The 25714-nt window shown below is 43.8% G+C and overlaps 1 protein-coding gene across 2 annotated transcripts in view; it reads left to right on the top strand.

The window, feature by feature from the left end:
* Positions 1 to 25714, top strand: part of SLC5A11 (solute carrier family 5 member 11) — a 60259-nt gene that overhangs the window by 24687 nt on the left and 9858 nt on the right. Inside the window, exons 6-10 of one of the 2 annotated variants that reach the window (XM_006148290.2) lie at positions 4702 to 4806; positions 7090 to 7195; positions 8740 to 8820; positions 11492 to 11697; positions 19136 to 19271. In XM_006148290.2, coding sequence (XP_006148352.1) covers positions 4702 to 4806; positions 7090 to 7195; positions 8740 to 8820; positions 11492 to 11697; positions 19136 to 19271 — 634 coding nt within the window. Of the gene's footprint in view, positions 1 to 4701; positions 4807 to 5773; positions 5876 to 7089; positions 7196 to 8739; positions 8821 to 11491; positions 11698 to 19135; positions 19272 to 25714 lie in introns of those variants that run through there. The other variant, XM_006148289.2, reaches the window with a different exon arrangement.

Raw genomic sequence — 25714 nt, 5'->3', positions numbered from 1 at the left:
TTCCTAATAAGCACTCACTTTCTTGCTCTGCCTTAGTGTTAATTATGCACACTTGAACAATATAGTTTCATTTTACAACTAAAAAAGTTGTATATAAATAGAACAGGGTGACTTTATTATTATTATTGTTACTATTTTGCGTGTAGCGGGTGTATTAATGTCCATTGCTATGTGGTTTTCTGTAGTGGGATCCCATCACAATATTTATACTTGTGTTGTTCTGGGAACGTAGGTTGTTCCCATGTTAGGCTGTGATGGTGCTACTGTGAACATTTCATCCATGTGCCCTGGTGCACATAAACGTGTCAATGGAGAAAATGAACCTCTGGGTAGAATCACCAAATCACTGGGGATGATTTACCTTTGTCTTCACAAGGTACTGCCAAACTTCCCCTGGGTGTAGTTCCGTCAGTGTGCACTCCCACCAGAGGCATGTGACAAATTCCCTTTGCTCCAGTGGTCTATGTCAGTACTGATGCTTGGTATTCGCTGACTTTAAAACGTTTGCCAATCTGGTGGGTACAGTGGTATCTTACTGTGTATTTAATTATCAGTTCTATTTATATGGTTTTTGGCTATTTGGATTTCCTCTTTGGGGAAGTAACTTGACTGGGACTTTTCACCTTTTTCTACTAGATTTTATGCCTTGTTCTTATTAATGTTTAGAAGTCCTTCATATATTCTGAAAGCAAGCCCTTAGGGCGATAATACTTGTATGGTTTTTTTTTTCCCACTCAGTGGCTTGCCTTTTCACTTGCTTCATGGCTTTTTTTGTTAATAGGTCTCAGTTTTTGTTTTCTTTTAGATTTTTGCCATAGGGCACTTGAGCTCCCCAGAGAGAGACAGTGAGAGGGAAGGTGAGAAATCACCCTCCAGGGGAGGTGGTCATGCCACAATCCTTCTTCTCCTGGGATTTTGGGCACACATGTACACATGCCCAGTGTGATTTTCAAGCCACCAGGTTTGGGACTCAAACCACGGTTGGCCATGTGGGAGTCTAGTGCCTTAACCAGTATGCCACCTGCTGGCTCCAGATCTCAGCTTTTAAATTATTTCATTTTAATTGTTTCTTCCATGGTCAAGAGAAACAGTGTCCAAATAGAGTCCTAATGCTGCAATCCACCCCAGCTTCAGCCAGCCCCTGATGGTGGGCACGCAAATACTCAACCGATTCAGGGTGGTCTGTGAAGGCAAAACCCAGAACCTTCCCATGTGGGTCAGCCTTGCAGAGAATTGTGTTGTACTGCCACCATCTGGCCCCTCAGCAGTCTCAATTTTATTTCAGTCACGTTTGTCATCTTTTTCTTATTAATGGCTACTGCCTTTTATATCTTCTTGAAAAAATCCTTTCCTCCTCTAAAGTCACAAAGATGTTTTCCTATACATTATCTCCAACTTTTCACATTAAAATCTATTATCTGCCTAGCATCCATTTTGTCTACCATGTTTTGAGGATAGACTCATGCTAATACTACACATTAAGATGGTTAGAAGCTATTATTTCTTATGAATATGGGAAATAAACTATCTTGCCCAGGAACCATCTCAACTCTTCATTCACAATGTTCACCCGTCAGTTCACTTTTTCACTCATTGAAGAAGGATTTACTGGATACCAGGCACTGTTCTAACAAACAGGTCCCTGTATTCCAGGCTGTCTGCTTCCCTGGGCCATCACAATGCTCTCCCCTCTTGCTGGAGAGTTTCCCGCTTGCTTCTTGGTGTGGTTAACTCCTATTTGTCTTTCAGCTTTTATTTCAAGGGACATTTCCTCCAGGAAGCCCTTTTTGACCTCTCTAATTAGGTTTAAATCCCTTTATTGTATTTGCCACAGATGCTGCATTTGCTTTTGTGCTTATTAAATTAATGTGTCTGTCCCTAGACTGTGTCCCTCCCATTAGACCAGGGTTCCCGGACCTCAGCACTAGATCACTCTGTGTTGTGTTTGTGGATGAAGGTAGGTGAAGGTGACTCTGTGCAGTGTAGGAGGTTTAGCAGCATGCCTGGTCTCTACATACTAGCTGACCCCCACACTGTGACAGTCAAAAGGCCTCTAGACATTGCCAAACATTCCCTGGGGAGGTGGGATGTCAGGTGGCCCTTGTCTGACCGTGGTACTAGACCGTCTCTTGTTAGGCAGGAAGCTCTAGGACAAGAACCCTCTCAGTATCTAGAACCCTGTCTGGGATACAACAGACAGCCAGAAAATATTTGTTGAAATGAACTCAGAAAAAAGTGAAATGAAGAATAGAATCAACACCAAAGAAGCACCAATTAGGGACCAGAAGTCTTGTTCAAGTCCCAGGGTTCTTCAGAATCACAAGTGAGAGAGCTGCGAACCCTGTCTGGGATACAACAGACAGCCAGAAAATATTTGTTGAAATGAACTCAGAAAAAAGTAAAATGAAGAAAAGAATCACACCAAAGAAGCACCAATTAGGGACCAGAAGTCTTGTTCAAGTCCCAGGGTTCTTCAGAATCACAAGTGAGAGAGCTGCACTGAGGAATAGTTGGAGCATCAGAAGTGAATGAGGTCTTGGGGATGGCTAGGCCCAAGTTTTCATCAGAAAGATGGGTTGCTGGAGAGAGATGCCTAACTGTTCTGGGGGGCTAAGAAAACTAGGCTCCTGTCCATGGTCCTGTGTGTGGGTTCTCCACATGGTTGCTGAAGCTGCCTTCAGGTAAGGGGGAAAGTCTAGGATGATAGGAGGGTAGCACAAAAGCAGGAGTTCCCACGGAACACTGGGGGAGGGGCCGAAGTTGCTGTAGTCAGAGGCCACGGGTTTTGGAGGAGGAAGGTGTCTTACAAGAGCTGGGTGACAGTGTGCGTGTGAGTCAGGGGTGAGCACATGCTCAATCCCCTCTAGACCCTTCACCACCAGGAGGTAAGGCCTGTTTGAGGCCTGAGGACTACCAGCCACCAGGGTCTCCGGGCTGAGTGGGATGGCCAAGGACAGCAGTCACTTGCTACATTTACCTCTCTGTAACATTCACAAGCTCCAGCCAGAGGGTCCTGTGTTCACCGCCTGTCCTTCCTCACCCATGCAAGAGGACACTGAAGCCAGGGGTTGCTGGGGAGTGTAGCTTGGAGGAGTGCTATGGGCTTGATCCAGACTCTTCTGTGTCTTTAACATGGATCTGTGCCCTCTCCTGGTCACTCTCTATTTGGGGAAGAGAGGGGCAATAAGAGGGGACCTAAAAATGTTCATCAATGGGACCAGCAGATGACATAATGGTTACATCACTGGATTCCCACATAGTCGACTACAGTTCAAGTCCCTGACCCGGCGACTTAAAACTCACACCGGGCACATGTGCATGCATACCCATGATCTCTAGAGGAAAATGGAGGAGAAGGGATTGTGATGTGGCCATCCTCCCTGGGGGGTGATTTCCCACTTTCTGTCTCTCTGGCATGTGCAAGCACCCTATAGCAAAAGTCTTTCTTAAAAATAAATAAATAAATAAATAAATAAATAAAGGAAAAGGAAAAAAATTAATCAAAAATGGAACTAAAGGGGGCCAGAAGGTGGTGTGGTGGTTGAGGCACTGGACTTCCCACATGGCCAATCACAGTTCAAGTCCTGGACCTAGAAGCTTGCTTTTGCGCTTTCCTTCTCTCTGTCTCTCTCTCCCTCTCGTGAGTGGGTATAAAAAAATAATGACAATAAAAATAATTTTAAAAATTCTTTAAAAACAATGGAACTAAAGGACAAATTTATTTTGGTGCAAAAACAATTGAAAACCCTGCATAGCATTTTCATACTATGCATTTTCCATGAATATTTTGAAAATCTCCTTGTATTTGAGACTGGAAAACCTTTTGTGTGATGTGTGATGGAGACAATACCTTTCTTTCTCTCTCACTCTTTCAACCCCACTTGCTGATAAATTGCCTCTTTAGCTACCTTACAACCAACAGCCAGACTCTGCTCCCATCTGCCAACCAACTTCATATTTCGAGTCTGAGTTCCAGATACCAATGCCATTAGCTTTCTGATAAATTTCACCCCTCCTTCTCATCTTAACTAATTAGAAACTTCTTGCATGTGGAGGCTGTGCCACTCTCTAGATTAAAACCAAGGTCAATTGATAAGGGCTGCCATTCAGTGATATGAGTCCAACTCCTAAACACAGACCAGCTGCCAGGTGTCCTTCAGAGATTAAATAGGAAATCCACCCACAGAGTATCTTCCTCGGTACATTTATCTGGCCATACCACCTCCTTTCTCCTCCATTTTCCTCTCAGGATTTTGGGCACACATGCATACCCACCTGGTGTGTTTTTCATGCTCCAGGTCCAGGACTCGAACCATGCAGTTGGCCATGTGGGATCCAGCCACCTTAATGACCATGCCACTGACTGGCCCATGAGTTAGTTTCTTTGTAAGATAAGTTCATTTAAATTAAAGGATGATTCAGCTTAGACAATTAAGTAGGCAACAATATAGGGTATGTCACCGGGACAGGGGCACATACATGACTCACGGTTGGATACACACCCCTGCATAGACTCTGATTTCTCCACACCCCATCCCTTTGTACCTATTTTCTCTCCCTTTCTATGTCTCCCATTGAGAATCCCCAGATCACCTGGGCTTCTGAGTTTGGCCGGGGTGGGAGGTGGAAGGTGGGATGGGTGGGGCCGGGGCCACATGCTTCACATCTGCCAGGTGGTGAAAGCTCGACTTTGGCCCCCAGGTGACCACGATGCCAGAATACCTAAGGAAACGCTTTGGCGGCAACAGGATCCCCATCATCCTGGCTATTCTCTACCTGTTCATCTACATCTTCACCAAGATCTCGGTAAGGCAGGAACACAGCCGGGCCACACTGCAGCAGCATGGCAAGATTAGTCCCAGTATATTTCTAGCAGTGTCTCCACCCCACCTGCTTTCTCCTGGGTGGGCTTCAGGGAGGTTAGAGGAAGATGTGGGGGGAGAGCAACATGGGCAGAGAAAGTTGGGAGAAAGGGTCAAGGGAAGGACACCCTCCCTTACTCCTGCAAATCTGCTTTGGTGATATCTCAGGCTGGTGTAGGTCACTGACTCCAAGCACCCCGCCAGCCCTTGGATAGAATTGTCATCTTCCTCCTGGATCAGGGTGATCAGCTATTTATCAGATATGCTGATGGCCAATTGGAAGTCCCACCCTGATCTTTGGCTGGGCAGATCTCTGGGAAAGTGGCAAAGAGCAGATGCACTGTGGCCTCTGAACACCTGCTGCTCAGCCAGCCTGGCTCACTCTGAAACTGTCTTCTCTTCCAGCCAGGGGTAGGGAGGAACTTGTCCCCTGTGAAGGGGATGAGAGCCCAGCAGAAGGAATCCCATTCAGTCAAAACAACAAAAGATTCTGCGAGCTCCAGACTTAAAGAGCAGACACAAGAGGTCCTTTCATGTGGGATCCAGCCACCTTAATGACCATGCCACTGACTGGCCCATGAGTTAGTTTCTTTTTAAGATAAGTTCATTTAAATTAAAGGATGATTCAGCTTAGACAATTAAGTAGGCAACAATATAGGGTATGTCACCGGGACAGGGGCACATACATGACTCACGGTTGGATACACACCCCTGCATAGACTCTGATTTCTCCACACCCCATCCCTTTGTACCTATTTTCTCTCCCTTTCTATGTCTCCCATTGAGAATCCCCAGATCACCTGGGCTTCTGAGTTTGGCCGGGGTGGGAGGTGGAAGGTGGGATGGGTGGGGCCGGGGCCACATGCTTCACATCTGCCAGGTGGTGAAAGCTCGACTTTGGCCCCCAGGTGACCACGATGCCAGAATACCTAAGGAAACGCTTTGGCGGCAACAGGATCCCCATCATCCTGGCTATTCTCTACCTGTTCATCTACATCTTCACCAAGATCTCGGTAAGGCAGGAACACAGCCGGGCCACACTGCAGCAGCATGGCAAGATTAGTCCCAGTATATTTCTAGCAGTGTCTCCACCCCACCTGCTTTCTCCTGGGTGGGCTTCAGGGAGGTTAGAGGAAGATGTGGGGGGAGAGCAACATGGGCAGAGAAAGTTGGGAGAAAGGGTCAAGGGAAGGACACCCTCCCTTACTCCTGCAAATCTGCTTTGGTGATATCTCAGGCTGGTGTAGGTCACTGACTCCAAGCACCCCGCCAGCCCTTGGATAGAACTGTCATCTTCCTCCTGGATCAGGGTGATCAGCTATTTATCAGATATGCTGATGGCCAATTGGAAGTCCCACCCTGATCTTTGGCTGGGCAGATCTCTGGGAAAGTGGCAAAGAGCAGATGCACTGTGGCCTCTGAACACCTGCTGCTCAGCCAGCCTGGCTCACTCTGAAACTGTCTTCTCTTCCAGCCAGGGGTAGGGAGGAACTTGTCCCCTGTGAAGGGGATGAGAGCCCAGCAGAAGGAATCCCATTCAGTCAAAACAACAAAAGATTCTGCGAGCTCCAGACTTAAAGAGCAGACACAAGAGGTCCTTTCTAGGAAGTTACTTGAAGTCTGGCAAGAAATGCATAGATGTAGGGAAGCTCTCCAGGGGATATTAAATCCCAAGAGTTTGCCCATTAGAGAGAGAGAGATTGACATTCCAGACAGATGTACTGGCACAAGCAACAGCTGGGAGAGATGAGTGAACATGACTTGTTAGGGAAAGTGGGAATATTTCGGGGTGTCTGGAAGACTGGGACTATGGAATAAATAAACTAAACGAGACCAAGAAGCAGGAGAATCATAAAAGGCTTGGTATGCAACTTTAACTTACTTATTTAGACTTAATCTTGTGGGTAAAGGAGAGCCACTCAAGAGTTTTGATGGGGAGGCAAGAATGATGTGATTGTGGGGGTGTTTGATGAAGGTTGCAGTGTAGAGGATGACAAACAGAAGCAGAAAGACCATTGAGGTTGTCGCTTTAGTGCAGGGCAGGGGTCCTCAAACTTAATTGCGCACAGGGCTCCAGTCTGAGACCCCTGGTCTGGGATGAGATGGATAAAGAAAGGACAACATATGGCTCTTCTGTGTTTGTCAGAGTCTAGGTTAGGGCCTAATCCTGGGGAACTGGTGCTGCAAATGTCCATCCACCCATCCCATCCACTTGATGTCTTCACAGGTGGACATGTATGCAGGTGCCATCTTTATTCAGCAGTCTCTGCACCTGGATCTGTACCTGGCCATAGTTGGGCTGTTGGCCATTACAGCTCTATACACTGTCGCAGGTATGACTAAAACAAGGGGTGATACTGGGAGACGTGGTGGGTGGGGCCATAGCGCACCCTAACTTTTCCTGACCCTTCTTCTCATGTTTCTGTGTGTTGAGAAAACTTACTCGTTACCTGAAATAATAAGATTCTCTTGGCCATTATGCGAAGGACTTTCAGGGTTGCTTGGTAAGAGCAAGAATTTAAAAGATGCACCACAATTGTGTTTTCTCCAACCCATGTATTCTAGAACTATTTACTGAGAATCTACCAGTACTGAGCATGTGCATTCACATGCATTATACCAGGCTGGTTAATAAGCTATTGTGATTTTGAAGCCTGAGGTCAGGTCAGAGTGTTTTCCCTTTCCCCCTCAGATTTGTGTACTAGGGGAGTGCCCAGGTCATGGTAGGGCCTTGACAAGTATCTGTTTTTGAATATTAATCCTCTCATCTTCCCCAGTTTCACTCTTTTCTGCTTCCTATATATTACCTACTATATAGTACCCACTATGTGCCAGATAACATGGTAGGAAATGGGCAAAGGTGTAAACAAGATAGACAAAAACCTCATCTCCAGAGTAACTTACATTCTAGTGGGGAAGGAGAGACAGACAACGGACAAGAAAATCAATAAATAATGTGAGGGTAGATTACTCTAACCAGATAAGTGCTCTGAAGGGAAATAAGCTGGGTGAGGAGATGGGGAATAATGGAGAAAATTTTTTCTTATCAAATGCTCAAATAAGACCTCTCTAAGGTGAAATTACAACCAAATTTAAATGGTACCCATGAGTTCATGGGAAGGGAATTCCAGGCAGAGGAGGAGGGCGACTGTAAAGACTTAGAGATGAGAGTGTGAACAGCAAAGGAGTCAATGTGCCAGAAGTTGAATAAGTGGCTACATAAGGTTGTATGCTACTCAACTCCAAGAGGTACCATTCACACAAACCAGAGTAATAATGGCACCCCCAGCCTTATGCTCTGTAGCTGCCCTGATGACACAAGAAGAGTAGAGAAAAAGGCAGGGATCAGAGCTTTGAAGGGAAAATAATGAACCTGGAGTTTGCTCTAAGTGCCATGGAACACAACTGGAGGCTCCAAAGAACAAAATGATAAAATCTAACAGATGCAAAAGCCTTGGCTGAGTTCTCAGAACTAATAGAAGCCATGTGCCTGGAGCATGGGGGAAGGGGAGGGGTGTTGGCTGGGCTTTCCCTCCATGTGGGCCATTATCCTCCTTCTTAGACTTGGCGGTCTTGGGGCAATAGAAGAATAAGAGCAGAGCTGCAGGCCCTTGAGGCTTAGGCTTGGAATTGCACAATAGAATTTCCAAGCAATTCACATGGGCAAGCCCATATGTGAGAGGTAGAGAAATCGAGTACACCTAAGTGTGAAAGTCACATTGCAAGATGGACATGCACACAGGGAGGAGTTACTGCAAACAGTCAACACTAGGAAATCCCCTGTCAGGTCTTGACCTTTGGGGTTCCCTCTCTATGACCCAGAGTACCTCCTCTTTATCAGAATCCTGGACCCTCACCTCAGTTCTCACTCCCCCAGGTGGCCTGGCTGCTGTGATCTACACGGATGCTCTGCAGACTCTGATCATGCTTATAGGAGCACTCATCTTGATGGGCTACAGTAAGTGGAGTCCCAGCGTTCCCTTGGGTGGATAACAGTACCTCTCTGTTTTCATTACTCTGATCAGCGAACGTAGCTATTGAAAGCACACTGCTTGGGGACTTCTGTGGTATGTGTTTTGCTTGAGGCATGGTTATTTGGCTGAAAGAGTACTGTGGCTTATCATGAAAACTTACTGGCTCTTTAAAGTAAAAGTTAATGCCTCTTTCTATATAGTAATATAGAAAACGAATGAGAAAAGAAGGAAGGAATGAAAAAAAAAAGACAAGGGGATAAAGGGACAACTCTTCCTTACAGAATAATTCCAATTACTCAATGCAGATAGAGTAAGGGAAATAGAAATCACATTATCACGTCTCAGTAATAACTGCTCCAGGTAAGATCCGAGGGTCATTGCTAATGTTGGTAGGCAGAAAACAACATTGCTTATGCTGTTTACGCAGAAGCAGGAAAGCTGTATACTCTCAAAGTATTATGCCAAAAATGTTTTTTATTTATGAGGAGAAAGGGACCAGCAGGTGGCGTGGTGGTTCAGGTGTTGGACTACCAATGGCTGACTGTGGTTCAAGTCCCAAGCTTGGCAGCTTGTTTTCTCACTTTCCCTCTCTCTCTCTAGTCAAATTAAAAAATAATAACACTTTTTAAAAATTACATAATTCTTAAAAAACATTATGAAGAGAAAAATAGTTGCTTTACAGTGGAGACACCTGGCATATACTACCATAACTAAGTGATCGAGTAGTATATATGGTACACCAAGAAGGAAACACCATCACCTCTCTGTTGTCCTTGCCAGAAATATAGAACCTCAACTTAATCAGGGTAGTAAACCTCAGACAAATCCAAGATGAGGGACATTTCACAAAAGAATTAACTAGTATGCAGAAATGTCCAGGGCATGAGAAACAAGAAAAGACTGAGGAACTATCACAGAGTGGTGAACACTTCAGAGATACAAAGAATAAATGCAATGGGGGATTGTGGGTTGGATCCCCAAAGAGAAGAAGAGCATTTGTAGTGAAATTTGAAGTCTGCAGTACAGTTAATAGTATTGTACCAATTTTGTCTTAGTCCATTTGGGCTGCTATAATAAAATGCCATGAGTTGAACAGTTTATAAACAAGAAATAGGTATTTTTCATGGTTCTGGAGGCTAGGAAGCCCGCATTCAAGGGTCTTGGCAGATATGGTGTCTGGTGAGGGGACTGTTCCTCGTGGATAGTGCCTTCTTGCTATAAGGGGCTAGCTAGCTTTCTGGGGTCTCTTTTATAAGGGCACTAATCTCATTCTCATGAGGGCTCTAATCACATCCTGAAGGCCCACCTCCTTGGAGAATAGGATTTCAATGTATAAATGTAGCAGGGAGTGGACAAATAGCAAAAGTGAATTTCTTAGTTTTGATAAGTGTACTATGGTCACTTAAGATGATAACATCTAAAGAGTATATAAAAACTTTCTGTACTACTTTTTTTCAGAGAGAGGAAGCTTTGCTATAGGGCACGTACATGCACTTGCTAGAGAGACAGAGAGACAGAAAGTGAGAAATCATCTCCCGGAGGGATGGTCACACTGCAATCCCTTCTCCTCCATTCTCCTCTTGGGATTTTGGGCATGCATGCACATGCATTGGGCGTGAATTTTAAGCTGCCAAGTCTAAGACACAAACCATGGTCAACATGTGGGTGTACAGCAACATAACCATTATGCCATCTGCTGGTCCCCAATAAATAATTATTAAAAAAAAAAAACTAAATCATTATTAAACCTACTGCTAGGTCTTACTATTTAATGGAGCAAAGTTATATTTTGGTGATTGTTCTTAATATACTTGGTTTCTTTACAATCCTACGTATTTTATAGTGTGCATTTAGAATTATTATTCTGAGAAGCAATCTATAGTAACTACTCAAGTCATTTTTTAAAATAAGGAAGATGGCAGCGACCAGCAGGTGGCATGGTGGTTAAGGTGCTAGCCACTCCCACATGGCCAACCATGGTTTGAGTCCCAGACCTGGTGGCTTGCTTTCTCTCTCTCTCTCTCTCTCTCTCTCTCTCTCTCTCTCTCTCTCTCTCTCTCTCTCTCTCTCTCTCTCTCTCTCTCTCTCTCTCTCTCTCTCTCTCTCTCTCTCTGTGTGTGTGTGTGTGTGTGTGTGCTGCTCTCTGGCCAAATTAAAATAAACAAATGAATAAATAAAAATGAAATAAATAATTTTAAATAAAAATAAGGAAGATGGGATCAGCTGTTGGCGTAATAGCTATGTCACTGGACTCCCATGTAGTCAACCACTGTTCGAATCCTGGACCCAGTGGCTTAAACTCACGCCAGGCACGTGTGCATGCATGCCCAAGATCCTGAGAGGAGAATGGAGGAGAAGGGATTGTGGTGTGGCCATCCCCCCTGGGAAGTGATTTCTCACTTTCTGTCTCTCTGTCTCTCTCTGTCTTTCTGGAGAGTGCATGTGCTCTGTAGCAAAAACCTCTCCAAAACAATAATAAAAATAATAATAACATAAAATAAGGAAGAAAGAGAAAAGGGGCTAAGAACCCAGAAGAGACCAACTTTCCTTGGTAGCTCTGCTCTTATTAGGATTTCAGTGATCTTCAACTGTCCCCTTATCACTTGCTATTGATGCACTGAGACCTTGCCAAATTTGGCTTCCTCTGAATTCCAGGTTTTGCTGCAGTTGGTGGGATTGAAGGCCTGAAGGAGAAGTACTTCTTGGCCTTGGCTAGCAACCGGACTGAGAACAGCACCTGCGGGCTGCCCCGAGAAGACGCCTTCCATATTTTCCGAGATCCACTGACATCTGATCTTCCATGGCCTGGAATTTTATTTGGAATGTCCATCCCATCCCTCTGGTACTGGTGCACGGATCAGGTACAGGCTGGCTAAGTGAAATTCTTTCCCTTCTTTATGCTTCTTTCCTTGGGGGGGCCGAGATCTATGTTTCCTCCCTCCTGTCTTCTCATTTGCGTTTCCCCGCCTCCTTAACTAGTCCTCCATTTCTCCTGCTCTAACATGTTATTCTGCTTCTTGATGGATTTCTAAGGAGAAATCCAAAACTGCTGCTATGTGCCAAGGAGAAAACTTAATACCTCTTGATAAATCTCTGGGAAGGTCCAGTAAACAAAAAGGCGATGATAAATGTTAAAGGGAGGTTAAAATTTATATTGGAGGTCACTTGTTTAAAAATACTCACTGGGTGTTCTCTATGTACCATGCATTCCTCCAAGCACTTAAACACCAAGAACAAACAAAAGTCTGAGCCCTCCTCCTTGTGGAGCGTACCTTCTTCCACTGGGTGTAGACAGAGACAGTAAATAAGCAAATTATGTGAGAGGTTAAAAAGTGACAGGTATCAAGAAAAAAGCAGAGTGAGATCAAGGGACTTGACAGAGAATGCAATTTAAAGGAGGGGAGTGAGGAGAGGTGTGACTGAGAAGTGACCTTTCGGCAAAGACTCTGAAGGAGGAAAGTGGGTGCTTCCCACAATTGTAGGAAGAAGAGTTGGTGCAGAGGGAGCAGCCAGAGTGAAGGCCCTCAGGCAACTCTAACTGGTGTGAAAATGAAATGAGAAAAGCACACAGCAGTGCAGTGTGCATAAGTCCTTTTGTGTTCAAAGGGGGAGAAGAGTTCCCATTTTTCATTTGTATGAGCGTGAACTCGGTGGGTGAGGAGATGGGGCAGCTAAGCCAGGACAGATGGGGCTTTTCCTGCACCCCTGCTTAAACTTTCTCAAGTTTGTTTGTTCGTTTTGAGAGGTTGTTGCTATAGGGCACTGGCACTTGCTCGCCAGAGAGACAGAAAGAGACAGAAAGTGAGAAATCATCCCCAGGGGGGATAGCCACCCCACAATCCCTTCTCCTCCATTCTTCTCTTGGGATCTTGGGCACGCATGCACATGTGCCTGGCTTGAGTTTAAGCCACCGGGTCTGGGACTCGAACCTCAGTCGACTACGTGGGAGTTCAGCGACATAGCCTTTACACCAACTGCTGTTCCCAAACTTTCTCAAGTTTTAAACCAAGTTATTATCACCTATTCAAATGTTTTGTTTGTTTTGTTTTTCTGTTACATTAAAGACTGGAAATCTGTGAACCATTTTTAGAATTATTTATTTAATTTTATTTATTATTATTTTAATCTGACCAGAGAAAGGGAGAGAGAGAAAGGGAAAGTGAGAAAGCAAGCCACCAGGTCAGGGATTTGAATTGTGGTCAGCCATGTGAGAGTTTAGTGCCTTACCACCACACCACCTGCCAGTCCCTGACACTGCCTCTTTGAGAGAGAGAGAGAGAGAGAGAGAGAGAGGAAACCCTTTCCCTGCCTTAGCAAATCTCACATGAGAGAGACTGTGAGACAGTAAAGGGTAACAGCTTGGACTTCAATTTTTTTTCAAAGAATTATTTATTTTAATTTTATTTATTCATTTATTTCATTTTGACCATAGAGAGAGAGGGAAAGTGACAAAGCAAGCCTCCAGGTCTAGACTCAAACCATGGTCAGCCATGTGGGAGTGTCCAGATCCTTGTCCACCATGCCACCTGCTGGCCCCTTGGACTTCAAATTTAACAGGCCTATGGTCAAGTTCAGGTGGCATTACCTTGGGACATTAACATCTCTGAGTCTCTGTCTCCTTGTCTATTAAATAGTATTAATAATAGTTACAAAAAAGGGATAAATGAGGGATTTCCAGATCTTTTGTTGGCAGAGACATTTAATGAACAAATAAATAAATCATTAAGAATATTTACATTTTCACATTGGTTTATGCTTTTGCTCTTGACACACTGTATTTATTAATTTGTACAGTAACTCCTTGAGATTCCTCAAAACTTTATTAGCAGAGATTCTAGAGTGTACCTCTTCAAGGCCACCTCCAACCTGCCCCATATTATTCAAGACCTGGGGGACTTAATTCAAGATGATTCTAGCTCCTTGCAAATTGACAGGCAGGGCATGAGGGCCCAAAAGCCCAAGGCTTCCTCTGGCGCTGTGACTTTGGTCTTAACCATACAGTGTTAACTGTTGAGACAGATCCTATAGAATCCAAAGAATGTGTCAGTTCCCTGTGGTGGCCTGACCCAGGAAACGCACTGTATCTGGGTTTAATCTAGAACAGAAGGCAAACCAACATTCACTGTTCAGCATGACTGAGAGCATGTTCCAGATGGTCCTAGGCAGAGACCAGAAAGGTAAGTAATTAATAACTGATGACAGTAATGGCATTTAGACATTTATTGTTGCCATATGACTTGCCAGTCACGGATCTACACATTTTGTATGGATTAACTCAGTTCATCCCTGTAACATTCCTGTGAGGTATGTTCCATTGTTTGAATCTGAGAGTTGTCCAGGGTGATGACCTCCTCTTTGGGCTTGTGATTATTTCCTCTTCTTTATTCCCTCCCCCCTTTGGGAGTAGAGAGGTATTTCTGACATAGTTCTGTCACAGTCCTCCTTCCCTAGCCTCTCAGCAAGGACTTCCACCATACCTAGCCTATGTATGTATTCTTGTGATGTTCTTGAAAGTAGATCTCGAGTTCAGTTTTAACTCCTCAATAGATCTTTGAGGAGAATGATAAATAACATCTTGTTGGGAAAAAAGTGACCTGGGGCTAGATGTTGGTACAAGGGGAACATGATGCTCTGTGAGGCCAATCCACATGGAGAGATTCATGTCTAGAGGCCTCTGTAAATGTACCAGGCGCACACGTGCAACCATGCCTAGGTACACACCACCATAGGTACATACCCAACCTATTTAGGTTGGACCAAGAACCAAAACCAGGCCTCCCATGTGGCCTCAACGACTGTGTTCAGCACCCTCCTGCTTGAAACTCTGAGGATGAGTCACAACCATCTCTCTCTCTCTCTCTCTCTCTCTCTCTCTCTCTCTCTTTTTTTAAATTGCCACACGGTACATGCAGTTGACAGAGGGAGAGAAAGTGAGAAAGTACCCTCCATGGGGCATGGTCATATCATAATCCCTTCTCCATTTCTCCCACCTCTCAGGATTTTGAGTATGTATGTACATGCATCCAGCATGTTTTCCAAGCCTCTGAGTCTTGGATTTGAAGTGCACAGTTGGCCATGTGAGATCCAGCTGCCTTAACCACTGCCACACTACTGACTGGATCAACAACCCTCTTAAAATGTGTTTATTGCCTCTGTGTTTTCCAAGCCTCTGAGTCTTGGATTTGGCCATGTGGGATCCAGCTGCCTTAACCACTGCCACACTACTGACTGGATCAACAACCCTCTTAAAATGTGTTTATTGCCTCTTAAATTCACTTTTGGAGATTGTGTTTCATGATAATAGAAGACAGAATTCTTTTCAATCACAGCTTTGGATCTCCAATAGAAAGGGCTTTGATTTACGAAGCTATTGGGTTGTTGGAAAAGTCATGACTTATTTTTCTATGCAAAAATGAGTCATGGCTTTTCTAATGACTCAATATAAATGCTTTCCTGTTCGTTTCTTCCAGTACTTTAATGAAGCAATAAGAAGTATGCTGCATTTATGGGACCAGCAGATGGCATAATAGTTACATCACTGAATTCCCATGCAGCAGTCAACTGCTATTCAAGTCCCAGACCTGGTGACTTAAAGCTCACACCAGGGGCGTGTGCCTGCATGCCCAAATTCCCAAGAGGAGAATGGAGGAGAAGGAATTGCCGCGTGGCCATCCCCCCTCCCCTGGGGGGGGGTAGTGATTTCTTGCTTTCTATCTCTCTCTGTCTCTCTGGCAAGCACATATGCCCTATAGCAAAAATCTCTCTTAAAAACATTTTTTAATTATTTAATTTTAAAATTAATTATTTATTTAATTTTATTTATTCATTCATTTATTTTACTTCGACCAGAGAGAAAAAGAGAAAGCCACTAGGTCCAGGACACAAACCATGGTCAACCATGTAGGAGTGTCCAGTGCCTTAGTCACCACACCACCTGCTGGTCCCTAATTATTTAATTTTATATGTGGTAATTCAATGCCTTAATTACCATGCCACCTTGGGACCAGCAGTTGGCATAATGGCTATGTCGCTGGACTCCCATGTAGTCGACCACAGTTCAAGTCCAGGACTGGGTGGCTTAAATTCATGCCGGGCGCATGTGCATGCATGCCCAAGATCCTGAGAGGAGAATGGAGGAGAAAGGATTGCAGCATGGCCATCCCCCCTGGGGGTGATTTCTCGCTTTCTCTCTCTCTGGCAAGTGCACATGCCCTACAGCAAAAAACTCTCAAAAATACAAAACAAAACAAAACAAAATTACCATGCCACCTACCATCCCCAGAGTCTAAGTAACCTAAGTATTTTTACTTTATTTAATGGTCACAACTGCCCTAGAAATATTTCCATTTTATAGATGAGAAAACTGAGGCAAAGGAAGTGAAGTAGGTTGCCTAAGGTCACATAGCCAGGAAGTTGAGAAAGAATTGAAACTAAGCTGTCTCCAGAGTTGGCACACAGAAACCAGACCTGGCCCAGTTAGATGAAGGGACTTATCCTGGATCATCAGAAAGTTTCTCTCTCTCTCTCCATTGGCTGTTTTTTTCCCTCTTAGATGACATCAGTCTGAAGGAGGATCTCCCAACAAGATGCAGCCTGCAGCTCTAAGCTACCTTTACAGTTACAATTCTTTTTCTTTTATTTATGTTATAGTAATCTTTTATTTAACTTGCCCATCAATTGAATGTTTTCAATTTTCAAGAATAACTTTTAAATTATGTTTCCTGATTTACAAATAATCATTGTACATCTTTGTCGTGCACAGTATGGTTTTACAAAGCATGCATACAGTGTGTAGTAATCATACCAAGGACATAGACATCTGTATTGTTTTCAACACTGAACATTATGTAGTGCAATACATTCAATAATAGGTCTACTAGTATTTTTTCTTTGTGATAGAAACTGTGTGTGCACATGAGAGGAAGAGAGACAGAAAAGCACCCTCCACAGCATCTGGTCATGCTACAATTCCATTCCTCCAGTCCTCCAGCATGTCAGATCTTGGGCACTCTCTTGAGTGACAGGCCAGGGATTTAAACTATGCTTGTCATGGGGGGTCTGGCTGCCCTTGAGCATTCTCTTGAGTGACAGACCAGGGATTTAAACCATGGTTGTCATGGGGGGTCTGGCTGCTCTTGAGCAGCACATTACCACTGCACCATTGAGCCAGACTCAACCTAGTAGTCTTAATGAGCTGGCAGTTCTAATGGAGGCTATAGGGGGTACAGTGCCTGTTTTCCTTACTTTTTTTATTATTATTATTATTTTTTGTATGTGTGAGAGATTTCTACTATAGGGCACATGTGCTTGCTGGAGAGACAGAGAGATGGACAGAGAAAGTGAAAATAAAAATAAAAAAATAAAAAAGCCACAATTCCCTCTTTTCCATTCTCCTCTTGGGATTTTGGGCATACTTGCACACACGCCCTGCATGAGTTTGAAGCCACTGGGTCTGGAACTTGAACTACAGTTGGCCGTGTGGGAGCCTAGCACCTCAACCACTACGCCACCTACTAGCCCTTCTTTATCTTCTTTAGGAAGACGTTCTATGGTGAGTTATCTTTGGACTACCTTGGGTACATGTTTTTCCTTAACCAGTCAGAGAGAAGAAATGATGCTGTGGAGACTCTAATTGGCCAAATCCAACCCATTTCTCGCTTTCTCTCTCTCTGGCAAGTGCACATGCCCTACAGCAAAAAACTCTCAAAAATACAAAACAAAACAAAACAAAATTACCATGCCACCTACCATCCCCAGAGTCTAAGTAACCTAAGTATTTTTACTTTATTTAATGGTCACAACTGCCCTAGAAATATTTCCATTTTATAGATGAGAAAACTGAGGCAAAGGAAGTGAAGTAGGTTGCCTAAGGTCACATAGCCAGGAAGTTGAGAAAGAATTGAAACTAAGCTGTCTCCAGAGTTGGCACACAGAAACCAGACCTGGCCCAGTTAGATGAAGGGACTTATCCTGGATCATCAGAAAGTTTCTCTCTCTCTCTCCATTGGCTGTTTTTTTCCCTCTTAGATGACATCAGTCTGAAGGAGGATCTCCCAACAAGATGCAGCCTGCAGCTCTAAGCTACCTTTACAGTTACAATTCTTTTTCTTTTATTTATGTTATAGTAATCTTTTATTTAACTTGCCCATCAATTGAATGTTTTCAATTTTCAAGAATAACTTTTAAATTATGTTTCCTGATTTACAAATAATCATTGTACATCTTTGTCGTGCACAGTATGGTTTTACAAAGCATGCATACAGTGTGTAGTAATCATACCAAGGACATAGACATCTGTATTGTTTTCAACACTGAACATTATGTAGTGCAATACATTCAATAATAGGTCTACTAGTATTTTTTCTTTGTGATAGAAACTGTGTGTGCACATGAGAGGAAGAGAGACAGAAAAGCACCCTCCACAGCATCTGGTCATGCTACAATTCCATTCCTCCAGTCCTCCAGCATGTCAGATCTTGGGCACTCTCTTGAGTGACAGGCCAGGGATTTAAACTATGCTTGTCATGGGGGGTCTGGCTGCCCTTGAGCATTCTCTTGAGTGACAGACCAGGGATTTAAACCATGGTTGTCATGGGGGGTCTGGCTGCTCTTGAGCAGCACATTACCACTGCACCATTGAGCCAGACTCAACCTAGTAGTCTTAATGAGCTGGCAGTTCTAATGGAGGCTATAGGGGGTACAGTGCCTGTTTTCCTTACTTTTTTTATTATTATTATTATTTTTTGTATGTGTGAGAGATTTCTACTATAGGGCACATGTGCTTGCTGGAGAGACAGAGAGATGGACAGAGAAAGTGAAAATAAAAATAAAAAAATAAAAAAGCCACAATTCCCTCTTTTCCATTCTCCTCTTGGGATTTTGGGCATACTTGCACACACGCCCTGCATGAGTTTGAAGCCACTGGGTCTGGAACTTGAACTACAGTTGGCCGTGTGGGAGCCTAGCACCTCAACCACTACGCCACCTACTAGCCCTTCTTTATCTTCTTTAGGAAGACGTTCTATGGTGAGTTATCTTTGGACTACCTTGGGTACATGTTTTTCCTTAACCAGTCAGAGAGAAGAAATGATGCTGTGGAGACTCTAATTGGCCAAATCCAACCCCTGGATAAAGGAGTAGGGAAGGCACAGTATGGGAGTGAGGGACTGAGAATAGAAAAGAGATATTCAAAGAGAAGCCAAGATTCTAAGCCTAGGACATCTTCCAAGAAGTCTTGCACACGTAGTTTGACTTGAGAGAAAGTCATCTCAGCTTCCAACCACCCTCGCTGTTTTCCAGGTGATTGTTCAGCGGACTCTGGCTGCCAAGAACCTGTCTCATGCCAAAGGAGGTTCTCTGATGGCCGCATACCTGAAGGTGTTGCCACTTTTCATAATGGTGTTCCCTGGTATGGTCAGTCGTGTCCTTTTCCCAGGTGAGCAGATGGTTGGGAAGAGAGGTCAGTGTGTCAGTCCCTGTGAAGTGTTTCAAACATATTACTGACTGCCCAAGAGAATGCGACACCAGTCCTTCCTGATTGGACTGAGAAGACTCCGTCCCACCATCCACTGGCTCTATGCTGTTTCCTAACCTTGGTCCAATGGGCAAGTACTGCAAGTGACCCAGGCCAAATTGAGTGGAGACCCATCCAGGCCTGTGCCTGAACTATATCTTTTCTTTTCTTTTCTTTTCTCTTTCTTTCTTTCTTTCTTTCTTTTTTTTTTTTTGTTATAGGGCTCGTACCCTCGCCATAAATACAGAGAGAGACAGAGAGATGACAGAGAGATAGAAAGTGAGAAATCACACCCCAGAGAGATGGCCATACCGCAATCCCTTCTCCTCCATTCTCCTCTCGGGATCTTGGGTATGCACACGCATGCGCCCAGCACGAGTTTAAGCTACCAGATTCGGGACTCGAACCACAGTCGACTACATGGGAGTTCAGCGACATAGCCATTACACTAACTGCTGGTCCCATGAACTATATTTTCGAAGCCACAAACTGTGCTTAAGTCTTGTGGTTCCAGATGGCAGTTTCCATAAGTCTCATGTAAAGAGTACTCTCAGTGGTTTGGTAAATTTGGCCCAATGGTACATCGTTTTTTTGTTTGTTTGTTTTTTGTTTTTAAACAAAAATTAGGGACCAGCAGATGATATAACAGTTATGTTGCTGAACTCCCATGTAGTCGACTGTGGTTTGAGTCCCTGACCCAGCAGCTTAAAACTCACGCCAGGTGCATGTGTGTGAGCACCCAAAATCCCGAAAGGAGAATGGAAAGGAGGGGATTGGGGTCCAGCCATCCCCGCTGGAGGGGGGGATGATTTCTTGCTTTCTGTCTCTCTGTCTCTCCAGTGAGTACACATGCCCTATAGCTAAAATCTCTTTCTAAAAACAAGTAATAATGTTTTTTTTAAATCAGAGGATTTCAAAGGTTATTGAAGTATTTGCCTTAATCTCTGCTTGTTAGTTTTTTTAAAAGAATTATTTATTTACTTTTATCCATTCATTCATTTTTTTAGTTTTTTAAAAATTTGGCCAGAGAGTTACAGAGAGAGAGAGAGAGAGGGAAAGTGAGAAAGCAAGCCACCAGGTCCAGGACTCGAACCGTGGTCAGTCATGTAGGAGTGTCCAGCACCTTAACCACCATGCCACCTACTGGTCCCTGCTTGTTAGTTTTTAATAAAGGGATTGGTTTGTGCCCTGGGGATAAACAATACTGAGGTGCGGGCTATGCTATTGGGAATCCCTGTGATGTCAGGAACTAGTGACCTTCAGAGAAGAAAGCTCCTCCCTTTCCTCTCAATCTGTGAGCTCTCTTCCGTATCCTCTAGGGCTGTGATGACCTGAAGGGGAGTATAAGCAGGAAGCTCCCTTCTTTATGCCTTATCCTTCAGCATTATCTTTAGCACACAGAAGTAAAGAAAGGGTTGGATGAAATGGTGAGCTAGATGGCTCAGAAGTTTTATCAAAATAATTTAGGACCCTTTGGATTAGGAGTGAAGAGTTGGGGAAGAGGATCTGCTATGGCAGCATAAGTGGTAGAGCACCTCTGCACATGGCGGGGGCCACGTGGGAGGCCCAGGTTCAGATCCTGGACCAGCCTGAACAGGCAGAGCATTGTGTGTGTCCGCAATCCTAGCTACCTGGGAGGCTTAGCAGGAGACTGCAAAGGTGAGACCCTATAAAAAATACCCACCTCTCCCACCCCCGCATTAAAAAAAAAAATAGAATTGGGGAAGGGAACTGGGGGCTCCATCCATAGGGCTAGATTCTGGGATTACGCTGTTCCAGCCCATGTAGGATGAAGAACCTAGACGGTCACTGGTGTGGCTTTCAGGAAAGGGGCACAAGGCTTGGAGAAAGGTCATGGGAATGAAACCTGGAATTTGGGGGTTGTGTTTGTTAGAAAACATACAGCTGTTGGGCAAGGCTTGACGTATGTATAAGAACACGTGAGTTAAGACAACCAGCGTTTCTCTGCACTTGCTCAGAGACAGTCCCTATGAAAAGAGTTTTATAGCAGAGAGTGATGGTTATGCATGTGGACTCTGATCTGGACTGCCCAGGCCTGAGTTCTGGCTCTTATGAACCGTGCGGCCATAGCTAAGTTACTTAGTTCTCCCTTTGCCTCCATTTTCTCGCTTGTAAAATGGGAAAAGTTCTTAAGGATGAAAGCAGCCCCTGGCACATGGCAGGTGAGTAAGTGTTCACTAATTTTATTTTATACACGTATTACCTCAGTTCTTCCTCAAAGCAACCTTATGAGGTAGGTACTATCATTGTGATTTCCATCTTACAAGATGAGGGAACTGACGCTCAGAGAAATGTATCCATTCACTCATTTATTTATTCTCTTATGCATTCAGTGAGCACTTGAAAAGCCTTATTCTAGAAGACACTGACAATCCATAAGAGAAAAGATATATAGTATACCTGCTGTAGTAGGGCTTAGATTCTAGTGGTGGAAGAAGTAGATAGAAATAAATAAATAAATGGGAACATTATTGATTGTGCTAAGTGTTGTAAAGAAAATGCACAAGGGGACAGCAAAGGGAATGCTGGGCAGTTGATAATTCTTTTTCTTTTCTTTTCTTTTCTTTTCTTTTTTTTTTTTTTTTTGCTATAGGGCACGTGCACTCACCAGAAACACAGAAGGAGAAAGTGAGAAATCACCCCCTGGGGGGGGAATGGCCACACTGCAATCCCTTCTCCTCCATTCTCCTCTTGAGATTTTGGGGATGCATACAATGTGCCTGGTGTGAAGTTCAAGTTGCTAGGTCTAAGATTTGAACCACAGTTGGCCATGTGGGAGTCTAGCACCTTAACCACCGTGCCACCTGCTGGCCTTGGGCAGTTGCTTCTTCTAATAGAGTTTCCAAGGAAACTCCTCTCTGAGGAGGCAACAGTTGATCCAGGCAGATATATTTTAGAGTGGAGTCAACCAGATTAATGATGGGTTATATGTGGAGATTAAGGAAAAAAGAACTTTGAGTTTACTCACCCATTGTGACTTGCTAGAAGTTACTGACCTCGTGCTGGGTGAGCCAGGATTTCAACCTAGATATACCTGAATCTTAGTCACACAAATCACATGAAACCTTGGATTGATATCTAGAAGATCATTATAACAAGACCCTGATAAGAGGCCAGACAGTGGTGCAGTGATAAAATGTGAAGCTCTGCAAGACAATTCCGTGTAGGACTGTTCCTGATTCAAGTCTGGAGACCTCTGTGAATATGCTAGGCACATATTTGCCCATGATATGGGGCTGACTAAAGGATGGTAGTGGATTTTGGTGTCAATACTCCCTTGAGGGTGCTGTCTTTAAGAGGTCCACTGTCCAAGGGAGGCCAGATCCAACATGGCAACCACGGTTCAAGTCTCCTGGTAAGATTAAGGCACACCTGGCATACACACAAGTGCCCAGGATCTGACAGACTAGAGAATGGGAGAAAGGGGATCACATCATTCAGGTGCTCATTTCTCTCTCACACACACACTCTCGTGTGTGTATACATGCACATTTTATCATAAATAAAGGGGAAAATGTTATTAAGGGGGGGTAGGGGATCAGCAATTAGCGTAATGGCTATGTCGCTGGACTCCCACGTAGTCGACCGTGGTTCATGTCCCGGACCCGGTGGTTTAAAACTCATGCCGGGTGCATGTGCGTGCATGCCCAAGATCCCGAGAGGAGAATGGAGGAGAAGGGATTGCAGTGTGGCCATCTCCCCTGGGGGGTGATTTCTCGCTTTCTGTCTCTCTGTCTGTCTCTGTCTGTCTGGCGAGCGTACGTGCCCTATAGCAAAAAACCTTCAAAAAAACAAAAGGGGGAGGGGTAGCAGGTGGCATGGTAGTTAAGGTGCTGGATTCCCACATGACTGACCAAGATTTGAGTCCTGGATCCAGTGGCTTGAAAATCAACAAATAAATATATAAATAAATGAGAGAAAAAAATGACCTTATCTCTTAACATTTGGTCAACCAATCAATAATTGTCATTAAATGACACATAACTATGAGACTTAACAGAGACTATGTTGTTCTGTGAACCTAAGAATTTTTAAATATAGGTGATAAGTCTGGTACTCATGAAAAAAGTAAGAAAGCTATACATTAAAACACTCTATCAGGCTGGCCCCATAGCACAGTGGTTAAACGCAGTGCATAGAGACAGGACCCCACATGGCTGACCATGGCTTAAGTTTCAGCCCCAATAGCTTGAGAAATGCACTGGGCATATGAGTGCATGCCCAAATTCCTGACAGGATGAAGAAGTGGAGGGAAAGGATTGCAGCATGACCATGCCCTATAGAGGGGTGCTTCTTCTCTCTCTCACTTTCTCTCTCTCTTTGAGGGTATGCATTGTCTGGCAATAAAAGCAGAGAAACACAAGAACCCAACACGATCAGTAAAAACAATAAGAAGAAATTCTAGAGAGCAAGGTAGGGAAGGGGTTGAGATAGGCATTGTGCATTTGAAGACTCTCTCACCTGTGGTGGCCTAGCCCAGTGCTTCTCAAAGTGTGGTCCCCAGTCTGGCACTGTCTCCTTAGCAGTTGACAGAAATGTAGACTTTCAGGCCTATCCAGGACCTACAGAATCCAAATTCCTGGGAGAGGGGTCAAACCATTTTTGTTTGTTTGTTTAAGAATTATTTTTAAAATTTTATTAATTATTATTATTATTATTTTAATTTGACCAGAGAGGAGGGGGAAAGTGAGAAAGCAAGCCTCCAAGTCTGGTTCGAACTGCTTGGCTATGTGGGAGGTTAGCACCTTAACTGTCACACTACCTGCTGACCTGACATCTCTCTCTCTCATCTCTTTTTTAGAGAGAGATTTTGCTTATAGGGCACACACACTCACCAGAGAGGCAGAGAGAAAGTGAGAAATCAGTCCCCCAGGGGGGATGGCAATACCACAATCCTTTCTCTTCCATTCTCCTCTTGGGGTTTGGGGCACACATGCATTTGCGCCCAGTGGGATTTTCAAGTTGCTGAGTCTGGTACTTCAACCGCAGTTAGCCACATGGGAGTTCCAGAGCTTCAACCACCACACCACCTACTGACCTTGCATATTTTAAAAGAAATTTTAGATGAGAAGTAAAACAACCCTTGAAACAGTAAAGCACAAGAGTCTAGAAATGTACTTATTTATAAAGCTCATTTCCACCCTGAGCTTTGGAATAGACTAAGGGTTTGAGTCCTAGCCCTGATACCTACTAGCTGCATGATTTGGGGGAGCTACTCAACCTCTGGGCCTCAACTCACATGGCTTATTAACCCATTATTTAACCCCAGACAGGCGAGCAGCTGTAATTTCATGGTGGGTTATTGATCACAAGGATGTCAATTTCACTTATAATGTAGCTGAATTAACTTATTTCTATAAAACAAACTTTTTTTTTAGAGTGAATGAACAAACACAATTTTCTGCCACAAACATGTTTTATAAACCTTGTCATGTATTCCATGGTTAAAGGTTGCATTCCTAGCAGTTAAAATAAAAACTTTATAGTTAACAAATATCTCAGGGAAATTCTTGCTCCTTCTTGGTATACCTTGAAGAGAGGCAGAGTCCATATAGATAAGAACTTAAACAAGCCCTTTGGCCCACCTGGGAGGCTCCGTACAGTGTTCTGGCCATAATGTAAGTATTATCTTATCTTCTGCTAAGATTCTTCAGAAGAGTAATAAAAAGCCAAGAACTCTGACCCTATTGAGAGCATTTTTTGCAGTAAGATGGGTTCTTCTCAATACGTCTCATCAAATATTCTTTTGGTCCGCCATCTTAACGTTTTCCGAAATTGAACCGCAGTTTTAGAGGCATCTACTTTTACTCCACAGCAATTGACTCCATTTTCTCTCTCATTGGGGATGTTAGGGGAGGGGAAGTGTATGTGACAAGACATTATGGTAGGTGTGGAGGAGAGGAATTTTATACAAACTAGTTAGGCTTTGGGACTCCCAAAGGATGAAAGTTTAGGGCCATTTTAATTTTCTTTTTTTTCTTTTCTTTTTTTTTTTTAGGATTATTTATTGAGGGCTGGCAGGTGGTGTGGTAGTTAAAGTGCTGACTCCCACATGGTCAACCACTGTTTGAGTTTCAGACCTAGCAGCTTGCTCTCTCTCTCTACTCGCATCAAGTTAAAAAAATTAATAACAACAAATAAAATTAAGTAAATAAATGTTTTTTAAAAGAATTATTTCATTTTATTTACTACTACTGTTATTATTATTTTAATTTGCTGCAGGGCACATGTGCTCACCAGAGAGAGACAGGGGGAGAGAGAGAAAGTGGAAAGCAAGCCACCAGGTCTAGGACTCAAACAGTGGTCAATTATGTGAGAATCTAGTGCCTTAACTACTACGCCAC

This window comes from Tupaia chinensis, unplaced genomic scaffold (genome assembly GCF_000334495.1).
Source record: "Tupaia chinensis unplaced genomic scaffold, TupChi_1.0 Scaffold000231_2, whole genome shotgun sequence".
Classification (NCBI taxonomy): domain Eukaryota; kingdom Metazoa; phylum Chordata; class Mammalia; order Scandentia; family Tupaiidae; genus Tupaia; species Tupaia belangeri.
This window is presented reverse-complemented; position numbering and strand designations above follow the sequence as displayed.